The following is an 18581-nucleotide window of genomic DNA, read 5'->3' as shown; positions in this document are numbered from 1 at the left end:
TGGGTTTCTGGGAATCTTAAGAGAAGAGTCTGTGTAAATCTTAAGCATGTGTTATTTTTATTGGTATTCTATTAACTCTGCTTTACTTCAGATCTGTTCTCAGCTTTAACTGTTTTAGCCTGTGATGAACACTCATTTGTCATTGGTTATGATTGCTGCCTACTTCATAAAGAAAGTGAGATCTGAATAACTTGTCTTTTGCATGTCATTACTCAATAATGTAATATAGATTTTAGAACCAAGTTACAGTAACTTCCGGTTCAAGTGTTTACTCATACATATTTGTGTGTGTGTGTTGTATGTAATTTACATGGAAATTTATGTATTTGAAAGGCAGGGAGAGAATGAGAGATTGATCTTCCTTCCCCTGATTTGTGTCCCATATGGCCACGATGGCCATGTCGAAGCCAGGAAGCTAGAACTTTTGAATCTCCCAAGTGAGGGGCAGGAGCCCAGGTCTTTTAGGCATTTTCAGCTGCTTTCCCAGGCATATTAGTGGGGATCTGGATTTGAAACGGAACAGCCAGGACGTAAACCCAAACATTTGATTCAAGACAGATTGCTAGTGTCACAAGTAGTGGCGTAACCCACTGCACCACAACACCAGTTCTTATGTGGAAAAAAAACCTAATTATATGTTATTGAAAGGCAGAGAAAAATGTACATAGAGGTCTTCTATCACTGACTTGTTCTCTAAAGCTTACAACAGTCCAAGCTGAGCCCAGAGCTCAAGTTGCTTCTCTCATGTAGGTGTCAGGGACGCAGTCACCAGAGCCATCACTGCTGCGTGAGTAAGAGCAGAGCTGAGACAAGCCCAGCACTCCAGTATGGGATGGGAGTGTCCAGAATGGCACCTTAGCCACTGTGTGAATGTCCACCCGCAGGCAGGTTATCATAAGCTGTGGAATGTTTAGGAAGGGTGCAAAAGGAGAGCCTTGTTTCTGAGTCACTGAAGTTTTATACCTTTTCTTTTTTGTGGCAGTTTGAACATTTTAAATAACACTAAAATCCAGAAAATTTTAAGTCATTTTACACTATTAATATTTCTGTACTTTCTGATCTTTTAAACAGGAGTATGTTGTTGCTGTTCTGCATTGCGTCCTCGCTACAAACGCCTGGTGGACAACATATTTCCTGAGGATCCAAAAGTAAATTGACCTACATCTACTGATCCTTCTCTTTGCTGACCCATTCCGCCCCCTGCTGACCTCCCTAAGGTTTCCCTCATTTCATTTCTCTACTTGTATCCTTACATCTCATCTTGTACATTTTATGCTTTCCTCTTTTTATTCACTTTTAAGTGACTTGTGCTTAGCTGTCTAGTTTTCAGATCCTTTTCATGGATTCAGTACGAATGTTGAGTTTGTACTTAAACAAATGATGATGTTGTGTAATCTCTATAATGTCTAATTAAAAGTAGCATGGTAGAAATGTATTAGCCAGTGTGAGCTTCTTTATGCCAAGGAGAGCATTATTTGCTGCCCACACCAATCTCAAGGATAAAGCAATTGGCAGTCACAATATTACATGAAGAAATTTTGTGATCTGAGGTACAAGGTACTGTATAGTATAGAGGAATGATACTAATTTGGAGTTATGGAAATGCAATCTAAGCTGGGATCCAAAGAGTAATTAGGGGTTGATCACCCAATTTTTAAGAGAATTGAGAGGTAAAGAAGAAACATTCTAGAGTTCTTCTTTTTACATAAGTATTATTTAATTTTTTATGAGATTGTTTTCTTTGGGAAGATCACTGGTTTCAGGACAACTGAGTTTGAGTGATTTGGCACCTCTTTAAGTGGATAGGAATAAAAAAAGTTCCCCAAGTCTGATTTTCACAATTTGTTTTATTTTGAAATCTTGCCACTGCAGAAACTTATTGCTTATATTTAATTTAATGTTGACATATCACATTTTAATTGGATATTTATTTTTTAAAGATGTGTTTGTTTGAAAATTGGAATGCAGAGAGACAGTGAGAAACCTCCCCTCTGCTCATTCATTCCTCAAATGGCCACACTGACCAAGTTTGGACCAGGCCGAATTCTGGAGCTGCTTCTGCGTCTCCCACAATGAGTTCAGCGGAGGAAGGTCAATTAAATATTATTGACTGCTCAAGAGCCTTAATAATTCATGATGTCATAAAAAACCCATGATATGGTACCTGCCTTTAGGGAGCCTCTCATCACTTGGTTGACATAAAGCAAACACGTAGTAAGCGTCAGCTAGCAATGTGTGAGTCTCATGTAAAATACTAAGTACCTTAGAGAGTAAAACTTCTCCTCTGATGCTGAGATTGGGTTTGACATGTCTGGGGTTTCCGAAGCTTTGAATGATGTACGTTGGGAGTACAGGTTGTTCTCTTCATTGCACATAAGAAGACACAGGAAGACGAGAGATAAATTTAGGTACATAGCAGATTGGTTCATATAGCCAAATTTTGGTGAGTAGTGGCCAGTAATAGTAGTAGCCATGATTTCTAATTTAGATTTCTAGTAGACTGAATATTCACAGCATTATTTCCTTAAAGACATGATACATGGTTACTGAAGGCAAAATGGGAGCCAAATTATAGAGGAGTGTAAATGAAGTAAGGCGTCTGCCATGACTGCTGTAACTTGTAGCATCGTAGAAACTTCGAGCTCACCCTGGGAATGAGGGCAGATCAGTTGGAGAATTATTACAGAATTTATTTTTGCCAGAGGTTAGGTAAGATTTATTAAGGAAGTATGTAAAATAAGATTCATAAAAAAACTTTCAAATGTATGTGGACCTTTGTACGTATGAGTCATGTATTTGGCATATTTCTTTTTTTTTTTTTACTTTATTGAAAACTTGTGTATTCAAGATAGGTTCGAAAGTGGATACATTAATCTGGGAGTTACATTCCGTCACCCAGTCCTTTGGGCGAAGCAGTGTGGGGAGGCAGAGTAGCAGCCAGTCCTTTGGGCGAAGCAGTGTGGGGAGGCAGAGTAGCAGCCAGTCCTTTGGGCGAAGCAGTGTGGGGAGGCAGAGTAGCAGCCAGTCCTTTGGGTAAGCAGTGTGGGGAGGTAGAGTAGCAGCCAGTCCTTTGGGCAAAGCAGTGTGGGGAGGTAGAGTAGCAGCCAGTCCTTTGGGTAAGCAGTGTGGGGAGGTAGAGTAGCAGCCAGTCCTTTGGGTAAGCAGTGTGGGGAGGTAGAGTAGCAGCCAGTCCTTTGGGTAAGCAGTGTGGGGAGGTAGAGTAGCAGCCAGTCCTTTGGGTAAGCAGTGTGGGGAGGTAGAGTAGCAGCCAGTCCTTTGGGTAAGCAGTGTGGGGAGGTAGAGTAGCAGCCAGTCCTTTGGGTAAGCAGTGTGGGGAGGTAGAGTAGCAGCCAGTCCTTTGGGTAAGCAGTCCGGTAGCAGGTAACTTTTGTGGTTGTTGCTTGTGTATCTGGGACAGTTTCTTGGGTTTTTCATTGTGTAATGGAAGTGATTTTCTGATGTTTTCAGGAGGACCAAGTAAGTAATACAATTCTTTCCCTGTTACTTTCCCAGTATTTGCCACAGGATCTGTCACATCTTTGGTGCCTGATTGCCAATTGTTTAAAGAATGAAAGTACCAAATACCAAATAGTACATGCTGTGAGCCAGAACATAGCAGTAGGACAATCTCATCGTCTTGGGGAGTTGATTGGAAGGGTGAAATAAAGAGTCTTTGGAGGAAGCTGAAACCAGAAAGGCGAATCAGTGTCATCCAGGTGGACGAGAGCAGGATTCTTAGGCGAAGAAGTTGGTGATTGAAAGACATGCTGCACAAAGCAGTCACAGACGGGCTCCCTTGAAGTCCTAGGAGTGCAGATACAGGACGATGCCAAACAGCTGAGCTGAGGAGGGATGAGGTGGGCTGCAGGGCACCTGGCACAGCTGCAGGTGACAGGAACTTTGACAGGTTTTTTTGTAGTGGTGTTTCATAGCTATTTACAGTGGTCACACTTCAGTTACACATATGAAGTGGTTGTGGTTTATTGTGCCTACAATATGTAGTCTATTAAACAAAGTAGATGAAGCCCTATCATATTGAAATGATGATCTAAAAGAACTGATAGAATGAGAAAGTTAAAGAACCAGGACTTGAGAGAGCTATTATTGGAGCCAGATCGTAGGGCTGGGAAGTACATGGGTAGATAACAGGCAGTCTGAATCCTCCCAGACAAGGAAGAGGAGGCTTCTGCACCGTGCCTGGGCATAGTTTCTCATGTTGTCTGGCATTTTGGGTCCAGGTGATATTTTGTGGGAGGCTGTCCTTGTGTGCTTGACCATCCCTGCCTAAACCCAGCACCCTGCTATCTCTTCCCTGATAATCCAGGATGTGTGCTGTACTGCCTGGGGAGTGAAATACGCTGGTGGAAACTGGCCAGCGGGTACTGAGAATACAGGGGATGTGCCCCTGATAATCCAGGATGTGTGCTGTACTGCCTGGGGAGTGAAATACCCTGGTGGAAACTGGCCAGCGGGTACTGAGAATACAGGGGATGTGCTCTTGGTTAGTTTCTGCTCCTGTGGCATTAGTTTTTCTTGGAGAGAAAAGGTTAAAAAAATTTTGCTGTCAGTGAGGAGAGATGGCCAAGTGACCAGTTGGAAGAAAACTGGGGGTGTAGAATATGAGGGTGACTCCATTGGGAAAGCACGAACTAGCCAGAGAATGGCGAGGGGCCAGTGAAAGGTAGAAATCACAGATTTATACAATTTTGAGTTGTAGATTTACTGTGTAAGTTACTTTTTCTGTCTCCCTTCTTGTTTCTGACCAACATTTAGTTGCTTGGACTCTGGCCGAGCAGTTGAGGAGTGCTGATTGGTTCAGATGAAGGGTGGGGAGCTCTGTGCATGCTCAGCTGTGCATCTTGTTTCAGAGGGTGGAAACACGTGACAGTCGGAATTTTGTTTCATACTCATTTTTAATATATCAACTGACGTAGATTCATACAATTCCAAATGTTTTCTCATTTGTTAATTATAACAGAAATCTTTAATAATATCAGAAAGTTCTGAATGATTAAAACTCAGCATGTTCAGCCCGGTGCAGTAGCCTAGTGGCTAAAGTCCTCATCTTGCGCATGCCGCGATCCCATATGGACACCAGTTCATGTCCCAGTGGCCCCGCTTCCCATCTAGCTCCTTGCCTGTGGGCTTGGGAAAGCAGTTGAGGACGGCCCAGAGCCTTGGGACCCTGTACCCTCCATGAGAGACCTGGAAGAAGCTCCTGTCTCTTGGCTTTGAATTGGGCTCTACTCACGCTGTTGCAACCACTTGGGTGGTGAATCAGTGGATCAAAGATATTTCTGTATGTCTGACTTTCCAATAAAAATAAATAAATCTTTAAAAAAATAGCATCTCCACTGTTAATTTGTAAATAAGTAAAATAGAATTAGTAATGCAATATCTAAGCATTTTTAAAATTTTAATTTAGAAAATTTAGTTGAAATCATTTCTCTGAAATGTATCTCAATTCCTGTATAATAGTTCATTGAGCTATTTCTTTGTAAATAAAAATATTAGAAGATCCAATTCACTGTTTATGAAAATACGCTTTGCCTAGTGGAACATTTACATTTTGAAAGGATCTATGTATCCAGAATGGAGAATATTAGAACCAAGGAGGTTATATTCAGAATGCTTCAGTATAAATATGGATAAATTCCCAGGGGGACTGTGAAGAGAGTAATACTTAAAAGTCAAAATGAATAAATAAATAAGCATTAAAATTTAGGTAACCTTGTAATATTTCTGTGGCTGTTATTATTTTTAGGATGGCCTTGTTAAAGCTGATATGGAGAAACTGACGTTTTATGCAGTATCTGCCCCAGAGAAGCTGGATCGAATTGGTGCTTACCTGGCAGAAAGACTGAGCAGGGATGTTGTCAGACACCGCTCTGGGTAAGGAAAATGATTGTTGCTAATGTAACATCTTCAGAAAATTCTCCCTAGATTAAATGATACTGTAAATTAGTATGTCAGCTAGTCGGGCAGAGATAGTATTTGGAGAACAGAATATTGTAACTTTGAAATTTGCATGATAGTTTTTTCCCATCAATTTATCAACACGTGATCCTAGAGTATGTAATTGTCCCAGTGATAAATGTGTTCCCTGCACCTCAACATTGTTTAGTAAAATTTAGAGCATTTTACTGTGTCATGGCTCAGATTTTAGAGTTAACTATGAAGGAAAGTTATCTGAAAACTAAATTTTAATTTTTTTATTAAGTTTATTTATTAATTACATTGTGTTGTAAATTTTAATTTTTAATACAAGACTGATATGATGAAAGTACAACTTATGAGACATTTCCGTAAAATAGGTGAATCATCATACTGTTTTATTCATGTTTCCGAATATTAGTAGATTATGTGGGAGATTCAGGAATGTTGATTTAATAATTATTTTGAGTCATAAACAGCCATGTATGGGTAAAACTGGAAAATTAAATGACCAAGTTTACAAAGAAAAGTACACACAGGAGTTAAAAAGTTGAAGCAACTATGAAACAGTTGTTTTAAAAATCAAGTGGGTAGTATAGGCTTTTGATGCTTCAACATGAGGATTATTTTCTGATCAAAGATCATTAACGGTGTGCTTAAGTTTGGATTACAATGAAAAGCATTTAGAATTAAAGACAACTGTACATGCATTGCTGTTGTTTCCTGTTACTCTTAGATATGTTTTAATTGCTATGGAGGCATTGGACCAGCTTCTCATGGCTTGCCATTCTCAAAGCATCAAGCCATTTGTGGAAAGCTTTCTTCATATGGTGGCAAAACTGCTGGAATCGGGAGAACCAAAGCTGCAAGTTCTTGGAACAAATTCTGTGAGTAAGCTATTTATTCTCTTAAAATTGTTCAGTTAAATTAGCATATATTGAGTTAATTTCATCTTTTTTTAAAAATTTTATTTTTGACAATCTTTACATAGTTAATTAGGGTAAAAATGTTCAAGGGCTATAGGAAAGTGGGTAAGACTATTATTTCCATATTGTTTCCTTCATGTATCTGAGGTAAAGGGGGATATTGAGGGAGAAGCCCCATCCAGTTTCCCACCCACCCCAAGTCCCAGATGTGGGGCATGCTCTGAGATACTTGCTCAAGTGGTTTCGATAGTGCACCAGTTATGAATTGCTGCCAATCTCACCACTCTAAGCACAATGGGGTCGTTGAAGAATCCACTGATTGACATAGTCCATCATAGAGTCTCCATTTGACCAGTATTTCGCTGCCAACATATAGCTGAAGTGGTTGATTGACTACTTCTGTCTTTCTTGGTTATGGTTCTGAGTCCGGCAGTTCAACTGGGGAGATCCCCAAAGAAACTTTGTCTGAGGTGTTCCCAGACCAGATTCTTGTATGTACTAGCAAGTACAAGGTCCGGCACAGTCCATCACCCCGATCAGCTGGTGGTTGCAATTGCTGGGTTGGTTCTGTTTTCAGCCCCGACTTCCACTGGAACCAGTGGGCATTGCAGTCCAGCCTGGTTCTGTCCAGCACATACTCGGCCCTCGCATAAACCAGTGGGAGCTGCAGCCTAGTCAGAGAGACCCACAATAACCCCCACCAGGCCCGCCCCCTACCCTGTTTTGCAGGTCTGTGTAGCAGACTAGTCCAGTCTGTCCCACATCCCATTTGGCTCTCGTACATGTCGATGGGTATTGAAGCTTAGTTCCATCTAACCAGCTCAACTAGCCAGCCCTCACGGATGTTGTTGAGTGCCTCTCTGTCTAGCCACCCCAGCCCCTGTCCTAGTTTTCGTGCGCTCCCATGGGAGTGGTAACCCAAGAGGGAGGAGCCCACTATTTCCCTCCGGGGTCTCTCTCAATCCCGGTTTATGCACTCTTCGGGTGGTTCTGTGGTTTGACTTGACAGAATTAGCCCCCAGTGCCAGCTTCTGCCAGCTGATGCTACGGCCAAGCCCAAACAACCCTCACCCACTCTAATTTTATTTGCACCAGTAGGAATAATCAGCCCGGCCTTGCTTTTCCCTGATCTAGTCCACATGAGGTTCACAGGTGTTGCAGCCCTGCTTAGTCTGGTCTGCCCCATCCCAGCTCGAGCTCTCCAGTGGGAGTAGCTGTCCAGCAAGGGAACCACCCTTTATTCCCCCTGCCAGCTCCGCCCCCTCCCTTCCTGATTCTCACATGTGCTGGTTGGGCACTGCGGTCACATCAGGTACAGGCAGCCTCACCTTGGCATTCTGTATTGTGTACTGGTTTTTGTCGCCACCAAACCTGGCTCAACCCACACTCTGTTCTGGTGTTTGGATTTGCCAGTGGATAACATGAACCGATTCAGCCTGATCTGTACCCCAACCCATGCCAAATGTATGCCAGCGGGAAACTCTCCATGGCATATTCTGGGCTGTTTCCTATCATGCTTCCTGAGCTTACCTGCCTGGTCTGTGTCCTGCCAGAGGAGTTGCCCAGGCTCCTCCATCAGAACCCATCCCAATGTCAGATTTTGGCGCATACCAGGGGGTCCATGGGCCAGCCTTACTCAGTTCACCTCCTTTCCTAGCAGGGACAGTGGCTTTTCCTGACTGGCCTTCAACCCAAACTGGTTCTTGTTGGATGCTGAGTTAATTTCATCTTAAGGTGTCTTTACCTAATAGAAGCAGATTCTCTTGCCAGGGTGATTTGAGCAGCCAATGTAAAGGAAGGTGATTAGAACACTGTGTCTCTAGCTTTTCTTTTGCTCCTTGTCATATTTGCTAAACATAATGGAATATCTGCCTATACATGATTCTGTAATTATATTAATGTTCTCTGGACAGCTATTACAGCGATAATTATGTATCTCCCCTCTGTTTTATATGTAGAATTTTAGGTGTAACTCACATACCATATAGCTCATCTTTGCAAGTACAGAGTCTTGTGTTTTTCACTATACTCACAGACTTGTGTATTCATCACCTGCCCCACTCTCTTTGTTTCTGGAATTAGGCTAACTTACTTTCTGTCTCTATGGATTTGCATGTTCTTGACATTTCAGGTTAATGGAGGCAGTCATTATGTAATCTTTTGTGTCAGAATTCTTTCAAATAGCCTAATGTTTTAATGCCATTCTTGTTATGGCATATATCAGTATGGTTGATAGTCCTTTGTATGGATACAGTACATTTTAAAAAAATGATTTGTTTATTTTTATGGGAAAAGACAGATGAGATTTATGGAGAGAAGGAAAGATGAAACGATCTTCCATCCGCTGGTTTATTCTCCATATAGCTGCAATGTCTGGAGCTGAGCCAGTCTGAAGCCAGGAACTGTAAGCTTCTTCTGGGTCTCCTATGCAGGGTCAGGGTCCCAAAGTTTTGGGCCATCCTCTACTGTTTTCCAAGACTATAAGCAGGGAGCTGGAAGAGAAGTAGCTGGAACAGGAACTGGCACCCATAAGGAATGCTAGTGCATTGCTAGATGCAATTGTGCTTGCAAGATGAAGATTTAGCCAATTGAGCCATTGCGCTAGGCCCATGGATACATTACATTTTTATTTTTGCACTCATAGTCTTGGCTTTAGAATTGCTTCTCCTTGTCAGCCAATATGAATATTGTTTTTATGAATATTTATTTTCAAATTTATATACAAATGAGTACAGTCTTAGTGGTGTGTCTGCTGTGTCTTATGGTAAATCTTTGTTTTCCCAAATGACTGCATCATCTTCCAGTCCCACCAACAATACAGGTGTTTCAATTTCTGCATATCCTTCAGTTCCTTTGTTCATCTTTGAGTCATTACATTGTAAAATACATGTTTTTGATGTTAGTCCGTCAGTTACATGACTTACAAAAATTTTTTTTCTGTTCTGTCATTTTGTTTTACATTCTTTGTGATATTCATGGTATGCTTTTAGTTACTAAGATTTTTAATTTTGATGAAGTTCAGTTTAATTTTTTTTTGTCCCTTCAGTCTTAGGTTTAAGTGATTGCCGAGTCCAAGTTCACAAGGATTTACTCTGGGGTTTCTGCTTGAAGTTTTAGAACTTAAATTTAGTACTCATTCTTTGGTAATTTCGTATGCGATGTGAGTTAGAGGTTCAAATTCTTTCACATTTTGCTTGCAGGTACTCAATTGTCATGTAACAGCTCATGAATAGACTATTTTCACCCATTAAATATAGACTTATAACCCTTTGGAAAATCAGTTGATCATGACTGTAAGGATTAATATCTTCATTCCTCCTTAGACTTCTTATGAACTATTTCTGCTTGCCATTTTCATTTCTTCTATCCTGAGCCATAGTTTATTAAACATGTCTGAGGTTAAGGAAAGCATACATACCTGAAGAGGAAAAGAAAAACATAGGTATGATTTAATTTCAGTTTTTCCATTCCAACTTCCTCTCTGACGAAGCATTAAGACATTCATGCTACATGAATACTGTATATTCCCTTTCAGATTCTTATCAGTACTTAGCAGAATCGGGTATCATCTGCTGTTGTTGATGAGACATTGTGTTCTGGTATAGGGAGAGGAAATACAGTAATGACTTCCACTGTGGATTAGAGTCTGGTAGCCCTGATTTGAATTATGCCTTCACTTACTTTCTAGCTATTTATCTTGGGCAAGGAATTTAACTTAAAATGGCCAGAACAACAGATCTATCCAGGATCTCAGAACCCCACAAGGGTCTTCCATGTAGGTAGAAAGGGCCCGACTGTGTAGTCCATCATCAGCTGCTTTTCCGGGTGCATTAATAGGAAGTGAAATTTCTGGGATTTGAACTGGTGCTACATTGCAGGCTACACATTTCCCGAGTGGCTTCTTAAACTGCTGCACAAAAAAGCCCACTCATTAATTGTTACTCTTAATTTTGGTCTTTAAATATTACTGACGGTTGTCCACAGATACCTATCTGTGAAGCCACTGTGGCTATCCTAAACAGTGATTCTCACCCGGAGAATCTTCTCCCTCTCCCACCTTCCTGGATATCTGACGAAGTCTGCAGATATTACATTGTTGTTTTGAAGCAGCCATACTCAACCTTCCAGTAGCCCCAATACCTCGGATGGGGAGCAGCCACCCAGTATCAACCCAGCGTCCTGATGTGGTGTTCCTGGGAGTTCTCCCCAAGTGTTTTCGATAGTTCTGAAATGCTATCGATCTTACCTATCAAAGGATGAAGGAGTCCTTCCAGTGTCCACTGGCTGACAGAGTCGATGTTAGAGTCTCCATTCACCCCACTTTTTGCTATCATCCTTTGGCTGGGGTAGATGTCCAATTTGCTCTGTGTTCCCTCTTCTGCCATGGCACCAAATGTTCTCTGCAGGCTCCAATGGACTGCCATCTCTTCCCTGTGTATCTGGGCCTGCTGTCCACTGTCCTGTCTCATCCACTCAGGAGGTCAAGCCCTAGCAGGCCGGCCCAGTGACTCAGGCCAGATGACCTGGGCCCTGCCAGACTCCCCAGCCCCCAGGTCTCGTGGACCTGGCACCCACTATGCAGATAGGACTAAGGACCCCAGCCTCCAGGACTCACGGACATGGCGCTCACCACGCCTGAACCGCTACCCCCAGAGCTCGCAGACCCTGTTCCGCCATACTTGGATTTGGATGGCTTGCCTCACCTCAGAACCCACCAGTGGGTGTTTCACCCTGGCTCCCAGTCCAGCAGCTAGGCCCCTGCCCTATTGTCCACTGGTTGGTATTACAGCCCAATCTGGCCTATCCTACACCCCATCGTGATGCTCAGATTTGCCAGGGGATATTGTGAATTGGCCTAGCCTGGCCTGCTCGCAGACCTGACCCACATGTATGCCGGTGCTTACTGTAACCTGGCATGGTCTGTGCTGCTCCTTGCCTTGGTTCTTGCACTCATCTGCTGGGACTGTGTCCTGACAAAGGAGTTTGTGTATAGGTTTTTGTGTAGTTTTTTCATATAATTTGAACATATTTCTGTATCATTCAGGGTTTACTTTCATGAAAAGAATAAATATATCCCTGAATATTTTTTGAAACTACTCATGTCTGGTAGATAGGTTGAAAATCTTGAAAGTTGGAAACTGGGGCTGGCGTTGTGGTGTAGCGGTAGAGCAGCTGCCTGTGACACTGGCATCCCATGTAGGCAAGAGTTTGTGTTTGCTTTAACAGCCTAGCCAAAGCTGCGGAAGATGGCTCAGGTGTTTGGGTTCCTACCGACCCACATCAAAGACTGAGACGAAACTCTTGGCTTTGGGCTGCCCGGTCTTGGCTGTTGAGAAAATCGGGACTGAATCAGTTTGTAGAGGATCTCTGTATCTCTGCCTCTTTTTCTTAAATTCCGAATTTGAAATAAATATATCTTTTAAAAAGTAAATTATTATTAAACTTCTTGACTGTGATGCCAGCTTATCCATTCCCTGTTGTTTTGGAAAAATAAGTTAATCACAGAATTTCAGTCTCCATAAGTTGAAAATGTTGGAATAATTGGATAGGGACTCTTGTGGAAACACCTAATACAGTGTATGGTGTCAAACACGTGGTGGCCAGCAGTTGAATCTGACTCAGGCGTAGTAAGTGTTTGATAGAGTTTGTAGTCCTTTTTAGATAATACAAGTTTTATGAAATTATGAAAGGCAGCCTAGCACTTGCCAAGTATAAAATCCTTTGGCGTACCACTTTTACTTTTATGTGCTCAGTCTGTGTTTAATCCAGTTTGGTTTCTAACAGATTAGCAGTTTTCATCGTTTCTGTATTCTGGTTGAATAGTTGTTTTGGATTGGTCTTTTACACCTATCCACTTATATCTTCGCAGATACATATTAAATTTGCAGGTAAACAGTGTGTTGCCTTAGGCTGTTTAGTATACAGAAGTCCTAAGTCACTTAATGAACAGGAAAACTAATGTAAAACTAGAGTGTATATAAAGGAACCTTAGGAGCTGGGGTACGATATATGTGAGGATGTTTATAGTTTCCTAAACATAATGAAACTCTTTTTTTTGTTACAGAGAACATAGGATATGTGTTACCATTTCAGTATTTATCTTACTGACAATTTACCAAGATTTCCTTTAGTTTGTGCACCCTTTCTTTGTCTCTTTTTTGTGTAATTTTAGTCACTCACGTGTTTTCTAACAGCTGCCAAGAAAGATTGCTACCCACAATTAAATAATCATATTTCCTAGAGGTACAGTCTGGCAGTGTTTACATCCACGAAATACAAAAGAGCTTCCAAGTAACACCCCTTCTTTGGGAGTGAACTCGCTTCTCAAAAGGAACTGAATTGTAAAGTTGATCCAATGTTCTGAGTGTTATATCTTTATATTATGGAAGTTCATTGTATGAAAGTTCTATTTTATGTATAAGGGAAAATGATACTAGAATAAGTTTATTTTTTAAAAAAAATTTAAAGTTTATTTTCATCTACTTGAAAAATATGGTGTGGAAAGGGATTTGAATCTGTTGCTTATTTCATTTATTTTTTGGTTGAGTGTGCTTCATAAACTGTCGCTTACTAGGATTCTTGGTGCTGTCCCCATGGGTTCCAGTAAATACATAGCATTGCAGGAGGTGACAGAGCACAGGGTGTCTTAGAGCCACAGCTGCAAGGTCTTATTTCTTGTTGAAGCCTTGCTTGGCAGAGAAGCCCAGGGTGGGGCTGACCTTGTCGAGCATCCTCTTGGTCTGCATGGCCATCCATTCTTTGTCTAAGGTGCAAGGGATGATGCCAGACAAAAAGTGCTTTTCTTAGGTGAGAATGAGGTGAAGAATAGGGTCATGCCCACAACTGTCTACCACTTGTTGCCCCTGTTCATCTCAGCAAAGCTGTCGTTGAACTGAATGAGATATCAGTACACATTCTCATTACTGCTGAGGCTGCTTCGGGAGGCCTTCTTCTCCTGTCTGTTACAGGCCTTCTGCCTGGCAGACAGCTGCTTCTCCTGGGCCGCACTGGGCAAGGGGTCGTCAAAAGTATCAGGATAGTTTGGAAAGCAGAGTTGTCACTCTTCACAGCACTTGCCTGTGTGTGTACACACACACACACACACACACACACACACACACACACAGAGGTAGAACTTGCTCTCTTGTCAGTTAGGCTCAATACCCTGGTGACCAGCATTCTGCCACCACCGGCCCTGCCTACCATGACCATCCTCTCGATATCGTTTCTTGATAATAAATAAGTGGACGTTAATGTATCTGTTTCAACTTACAGAAAAGTTTTTTTATATTGCTCATGTTGATATTTTTGTCTTTCAGTTTGTGAAATTTGCAAATATTGAAGAAGACACACCATCTTATCACAGGCGTTATGACTTTTTTGTGTCTCGATTCAGTGCCATGTGTCATTCCTGTCATGGTGATCCAGAAATACGAACGGAGTATGTATTCTTTTATTTTAAGATGTGTAGTAAATGGTAGAGCACTTTGCTGATTAGTAGCTTGTCCAGGTATTCTGTAGTGATGATGAAAACAGAACAGTTGGCTGACATGGGACCTTTTGTTTCTGTTGGAAGTCATAATGGCCAGTTGAAGCAGCATAATACTGTTGATAGAAATTCAGATCTTTAGCAGAAAAGGTCACTTCATATTCCTCCTGCTCATCTCCAGTTCTGTCCTTCTTTCATCTGCTCCATCACTGACTCCAATGCAGTCATACGGGTCCGTGGGCATTAGATGCCTACAGTTCCCCGAGAACCCAAGTTGGCTTGTTCCATCACTTTGTTCAGATTTCCACTCGAATGTCATCTTACATGAGACTCCTCACCACCCTTGGTGAAGCATCAGTCCCCCCCCCCCCCCGTCCATTATCTTCTTAGCATATCTCTTTGTCTCTTGCTCCCTTTGTTTCTGGAATATGAATTTCAAGAGAGTGAGGACTTCGCTTTATTTTAAAGATTTATTTTATTTTATTTGAAATTCAGAGTTAGAGAGAAGCTATGGGAAAGACAGGGAGAGAGAGATCTTCTGTTTGCTGGCTCATTCTCCAGATGGCTGCAAAGGCTAGGATTGGGCCAGGCAGAAGCCAGGAGCCAGGAGCTTCTTGCAGGTCTCCTGTGGGTAGCAGGGATCCCAGCACTTGGGCCAACTTTGACTTCTAATCCCAGACCATTAGCAGGAAGCTGGACTTCTTCTCCATGTATCAATGGTAAAACCAAAAACCAAATGCTTATCTGCAGACACATTCTAAAGGTAGATGTTTATGTAGAAATAAAAAGTTTCAGTTATAATGGCCTTGGTAAATATTTGAAATGGTTTGAGCATGACATTTAACATCAAAAAGAAAAAAGTCCACGTGAAACAAGAGGGTTATTGTGGCCAGTTGATAATCAACACTTGGCATATTTTGTAATTTCATTTTTAAATTAAATGTGGGAATGTGCAGAAATCTAACTTTGTGTTGCATTGTGCAAGCTGTATGTATGTCTTACGCAAATAAACAATTGCAATAGCTTTTTTAAAATTTTAATATGTGGAAGGCAAGCTAGAGATGATTTGATATTTGTTTCCAGATAAATGTTTTCCCGTGATCCAGTTAGTATTAAATATTTTCCTCAGTATAATGTAGGTTACACTGTCATTCTTTATAATAATGTGAAAGCTTAGATGTGAGATAATGTAATTACCTTGAAGGAAAAAACCAACATATTCCAGTTAAAACCCTCTTTTTTTCCCATCTTCCTCAAGAACATTTAAAAAATATGTTGTAAAATATGCTGTCTTCTCAGTGTAAAATGTACTCTCTTCTCTCTTCACACTATTAATATTAAATTGATATTAAATTGTTAACAGTGGAGGAAATTGAGCAAAGAAAATGGCATTTTTCTTCGTACATCTTAAAAGTTTGGATTTTAAAATACAGGAAATGCAGTGTAGTAATATTTCTTTAGTATATAAAGATTAGTAAACATTTCTTAAATTTTTGCTAAAGTGACTTTCACATGTAAACCAGTGTATTTGACATATCTTTATCACCTCTTTGCTTTCTGCCCTGAATGTTTGTGCCATGCCCCTGGGGTTTGGAAAGCTCTGCCATCCTCTTGCCCATATCCGCCCTTTTTTAAGCTGCTTATGGAAGACAGTGTTGAGTCAGCTAAATAAATCTTAAATTGGTGTGTCTTTCAAGTAGCAAAAAGGAAAAAAATATGTCGGGGGAGAAATTAGCAGTTTTATCTGGCTAGAAGGCAGATGTTTTGAGACAAATGGGCCAAATTAGGTGTGCTGCAGACTGTTCTTCCTCATTTGTAAAAGTTGCTTTCATTAGGTTTGTTCTGAGCCTATTGATGTTTGTGAGGAATTTGGGAGCTATGAATTGGAGTGGGAGGATTGGCAGCATTCTCTTATTGTATTAATTTAAGGTACAATTCTTTCAAAGAAAAAGATGTATTTATTTTTATTGGAAAGTGACATATACAGAGAGATGGAGAGACAGAGAGAAAGATCTTCCATGTGCAGGTTCACTTTCCAAGTAGCCCTTCTGGAGGTGGCATTTCTGATCCAAAGCCAGGAGCCAGGGGCTTCTTCCAGGTCTCCCACATGGGTGCAGGGGCCGCAGGCCTTGGGCCATCTTCCGCTGCTTTCCCAGTCATTGGCAGGAAACTGGGTGGGAAGTGGAGTAGTTAGGACTCAAATCAGCACCCACATAGGATGCTGACACTACAGGTGAAGAATTAGCTTTCTATACTACCATACCAGCACCTAGAACACATATTATATGAAAAAATATTTAAACTTAATTATACATATTTATTGGTGTAGTGTGATAATTTCATACATATATACAATGTGTCTTGATCATGTAAATCATGTTATTTACATCTTAGTATATTTTCTTTTTTTTTAAAATTTATTCATTAATTACATTGTATTATGTGACACAGTTTCATAGGTACTGGGATTCACCCTACCCCTCCCCAAACGCCCCCCCATGGTGGATTCCTCCACCTTGTTGCATAACCACAGTTCAAGTTCAATTGAGATTCCCTCATTGCAAGCATATACCAAACATAGAGTCCAGCATCTTATTGACCAGTCAAGTTTAATGATTTCTTAGGTAGACCCTCTCTGGTTTGAAGGCAGAGCCAGCAGAGTATCATCCCGATCAATTAAAAGCTCCAACATACCATCAGCAAAAATTTACATCATTATGGAATTAATTAACATAGTAATGAGTAACCAATATGTTAAAAATAAATGCGAGTTCTTAACCACATTCTGTGACCACCTCATTGACATTTCAATTTTAGTTTATACACAGCATATAACATAACATACATAACATAACATGTTATACAGTATATTTTATTTTTATTACTGCTTAATTGTACATATTTATGTGTTCCAGTGATATTTCAGTAGATGTATGCAATAACTTGTTATTTTAAGAGAATGATATTCAATGTCTAGAATATATATCTGCATCCTAGATTTTTGAAATTTTAATTTCTTAGATTATCAAATGTTATTTTAAGGTATTTTGTTAGCAGTATTTACTTGGCATTCATATTCTTAGTTTCTAAATAACCACTCAAATAAATTTTCATCATCCATTTTTTTGTGTGTCTTCTTGATTTATAGAATTCGAATTGCTGGAATCAGGGGTATTCAAGGTGTGGTTCGCAAAACAGTTAATGATGAACTTCGAGCCACCATCTGGGAGCCTCAGCATATGGATAAGATTGTTCCGTCCCTGCTGTTTAACATGCAGAAGATAGAAGAAGCTGAAAGGTATGACAACAATGCTAGGGTTGAGGCTGTTTACACGTGTGGTGGCTCAGTACATTTTGACTTTATTGAAGTTAAAGGAGTAGCTTGTAGGGTTTGAGTGAAATTGTGTAGCTTTCTGGAATAAGTATTTATCTTAGTGATTACGGTGTGCATGGTGAATCACAGATAATTGCTTGTGCATCTAGGCCTTTATCTCTTAATGTAATTTTTGTTTATTATTGAGTGTCTGAATTGCTATTTTAGTTACTATAACTTAAAGTTGCGGGTATGAGAAATAAAAATTATAGCTAGACTTCGGTTCCTCTTTTAGAAAACCAGTAAGCTTTTACATAAGGAACTGGAGTGATTCAAAATAATAATTGCTATACTTTTGTTTTTTCAAGAAAAAGTTAGACACAGTCCCTTTCAGATCCATTCAGGAATGCAGTTTTATTTTTGGGTATATATGGATTTTTTTCCTTCACACACATCTCCATTTAATTGTACTTAGACTTATTATATTCTACTTTTTCAGTTGCCAAAAGCATACTTTTGTTCTACGTTTCTGTTGCTACACACATAAAGCTTGAGATGCAAGATTCTCCAATTTGGTCTGTTATCCTGACTTTCCTGTGTCAGTGCTATGGAAATGAGATGTAATAGATAATGCTATGGTGGGATTTACATATTCATGAAATGTGTGCAAATTGCAGAATAAATACATGCTTAATTCCTTAGATAAGAGTATTTCCATCTTTGAAAAGCCTTTTCTAAAGTGTGTGACCTGATATATTTTAGCACCTTCTGTGTGTTTGTTATTCTTGATACTGTTGTTGAGGCTAAAGTTTCCCCATCTAAAATACCTATAATTTAAAAGGTTACTAACTACTTGTGAATGCATTTCCCACAGTTATGAGTATTGAAGTCCTGGATTAGCATAACTAAGAAAACAAAG

General features: G+C 40.4%; 1 protein-coding gene across 3 annotated transcripts in view; it reads left to right on the top strand.

The window, feature by feature from the left end:
* EFR3A (EFR3 homolog A) overlaps window positions 1-18581 on the top strand; it is a 92467-nt gene that overhangs the window by 28492 nt on the left and 45394 nt on the right. For 2 of the 3 annotated variants that reach the window (XM_058668476.1, XM_058668478.1), the window contains exons 2-6: window positions 1072-1148; window positions 5765-5892; window positions 6671-6821; window positions 14180-14301; window positions 17498-17647. In XM_058668476.1, the coding sequence (XP_058524459.1) occupies window positions 1072-1148; window positions 5765-5892; window positions 6671-6821; window positions 14180-14301; window positions 17498-17647 (628 nt within the window). Of the gene's footprint in view, window positions 1-1071; window positions 1218-5764; window positions 5893-6670; window positions 6822-14179; window positions 14302-17497; window positions 17648-18581 lie in introns of those variants that run through there. The other variant, XM_058668477.1, reaches the window with a different exon arrangement.

The sequence above is a fragment of the Ochotona princeps genome, chromosome 9 (assembly GCF_030435755.1).
Source record: "Ochotona princeps isolate mOchPri1 chromosome 9, mOchPri1.hap1, whole genome shotgun sequence".
NCBI classification, from domain to species: Eukaryota; Metazoa; Chordata; class Mammalia; order Lagomorpha; family Ochotonidae; genus Ochotona; species Ochotona princeps.
The sequence above is the reverse complement of the archived record's forward strand: the minus strand, read 5'-3'. Positions and strand labels throughout refer to the sequence as shown.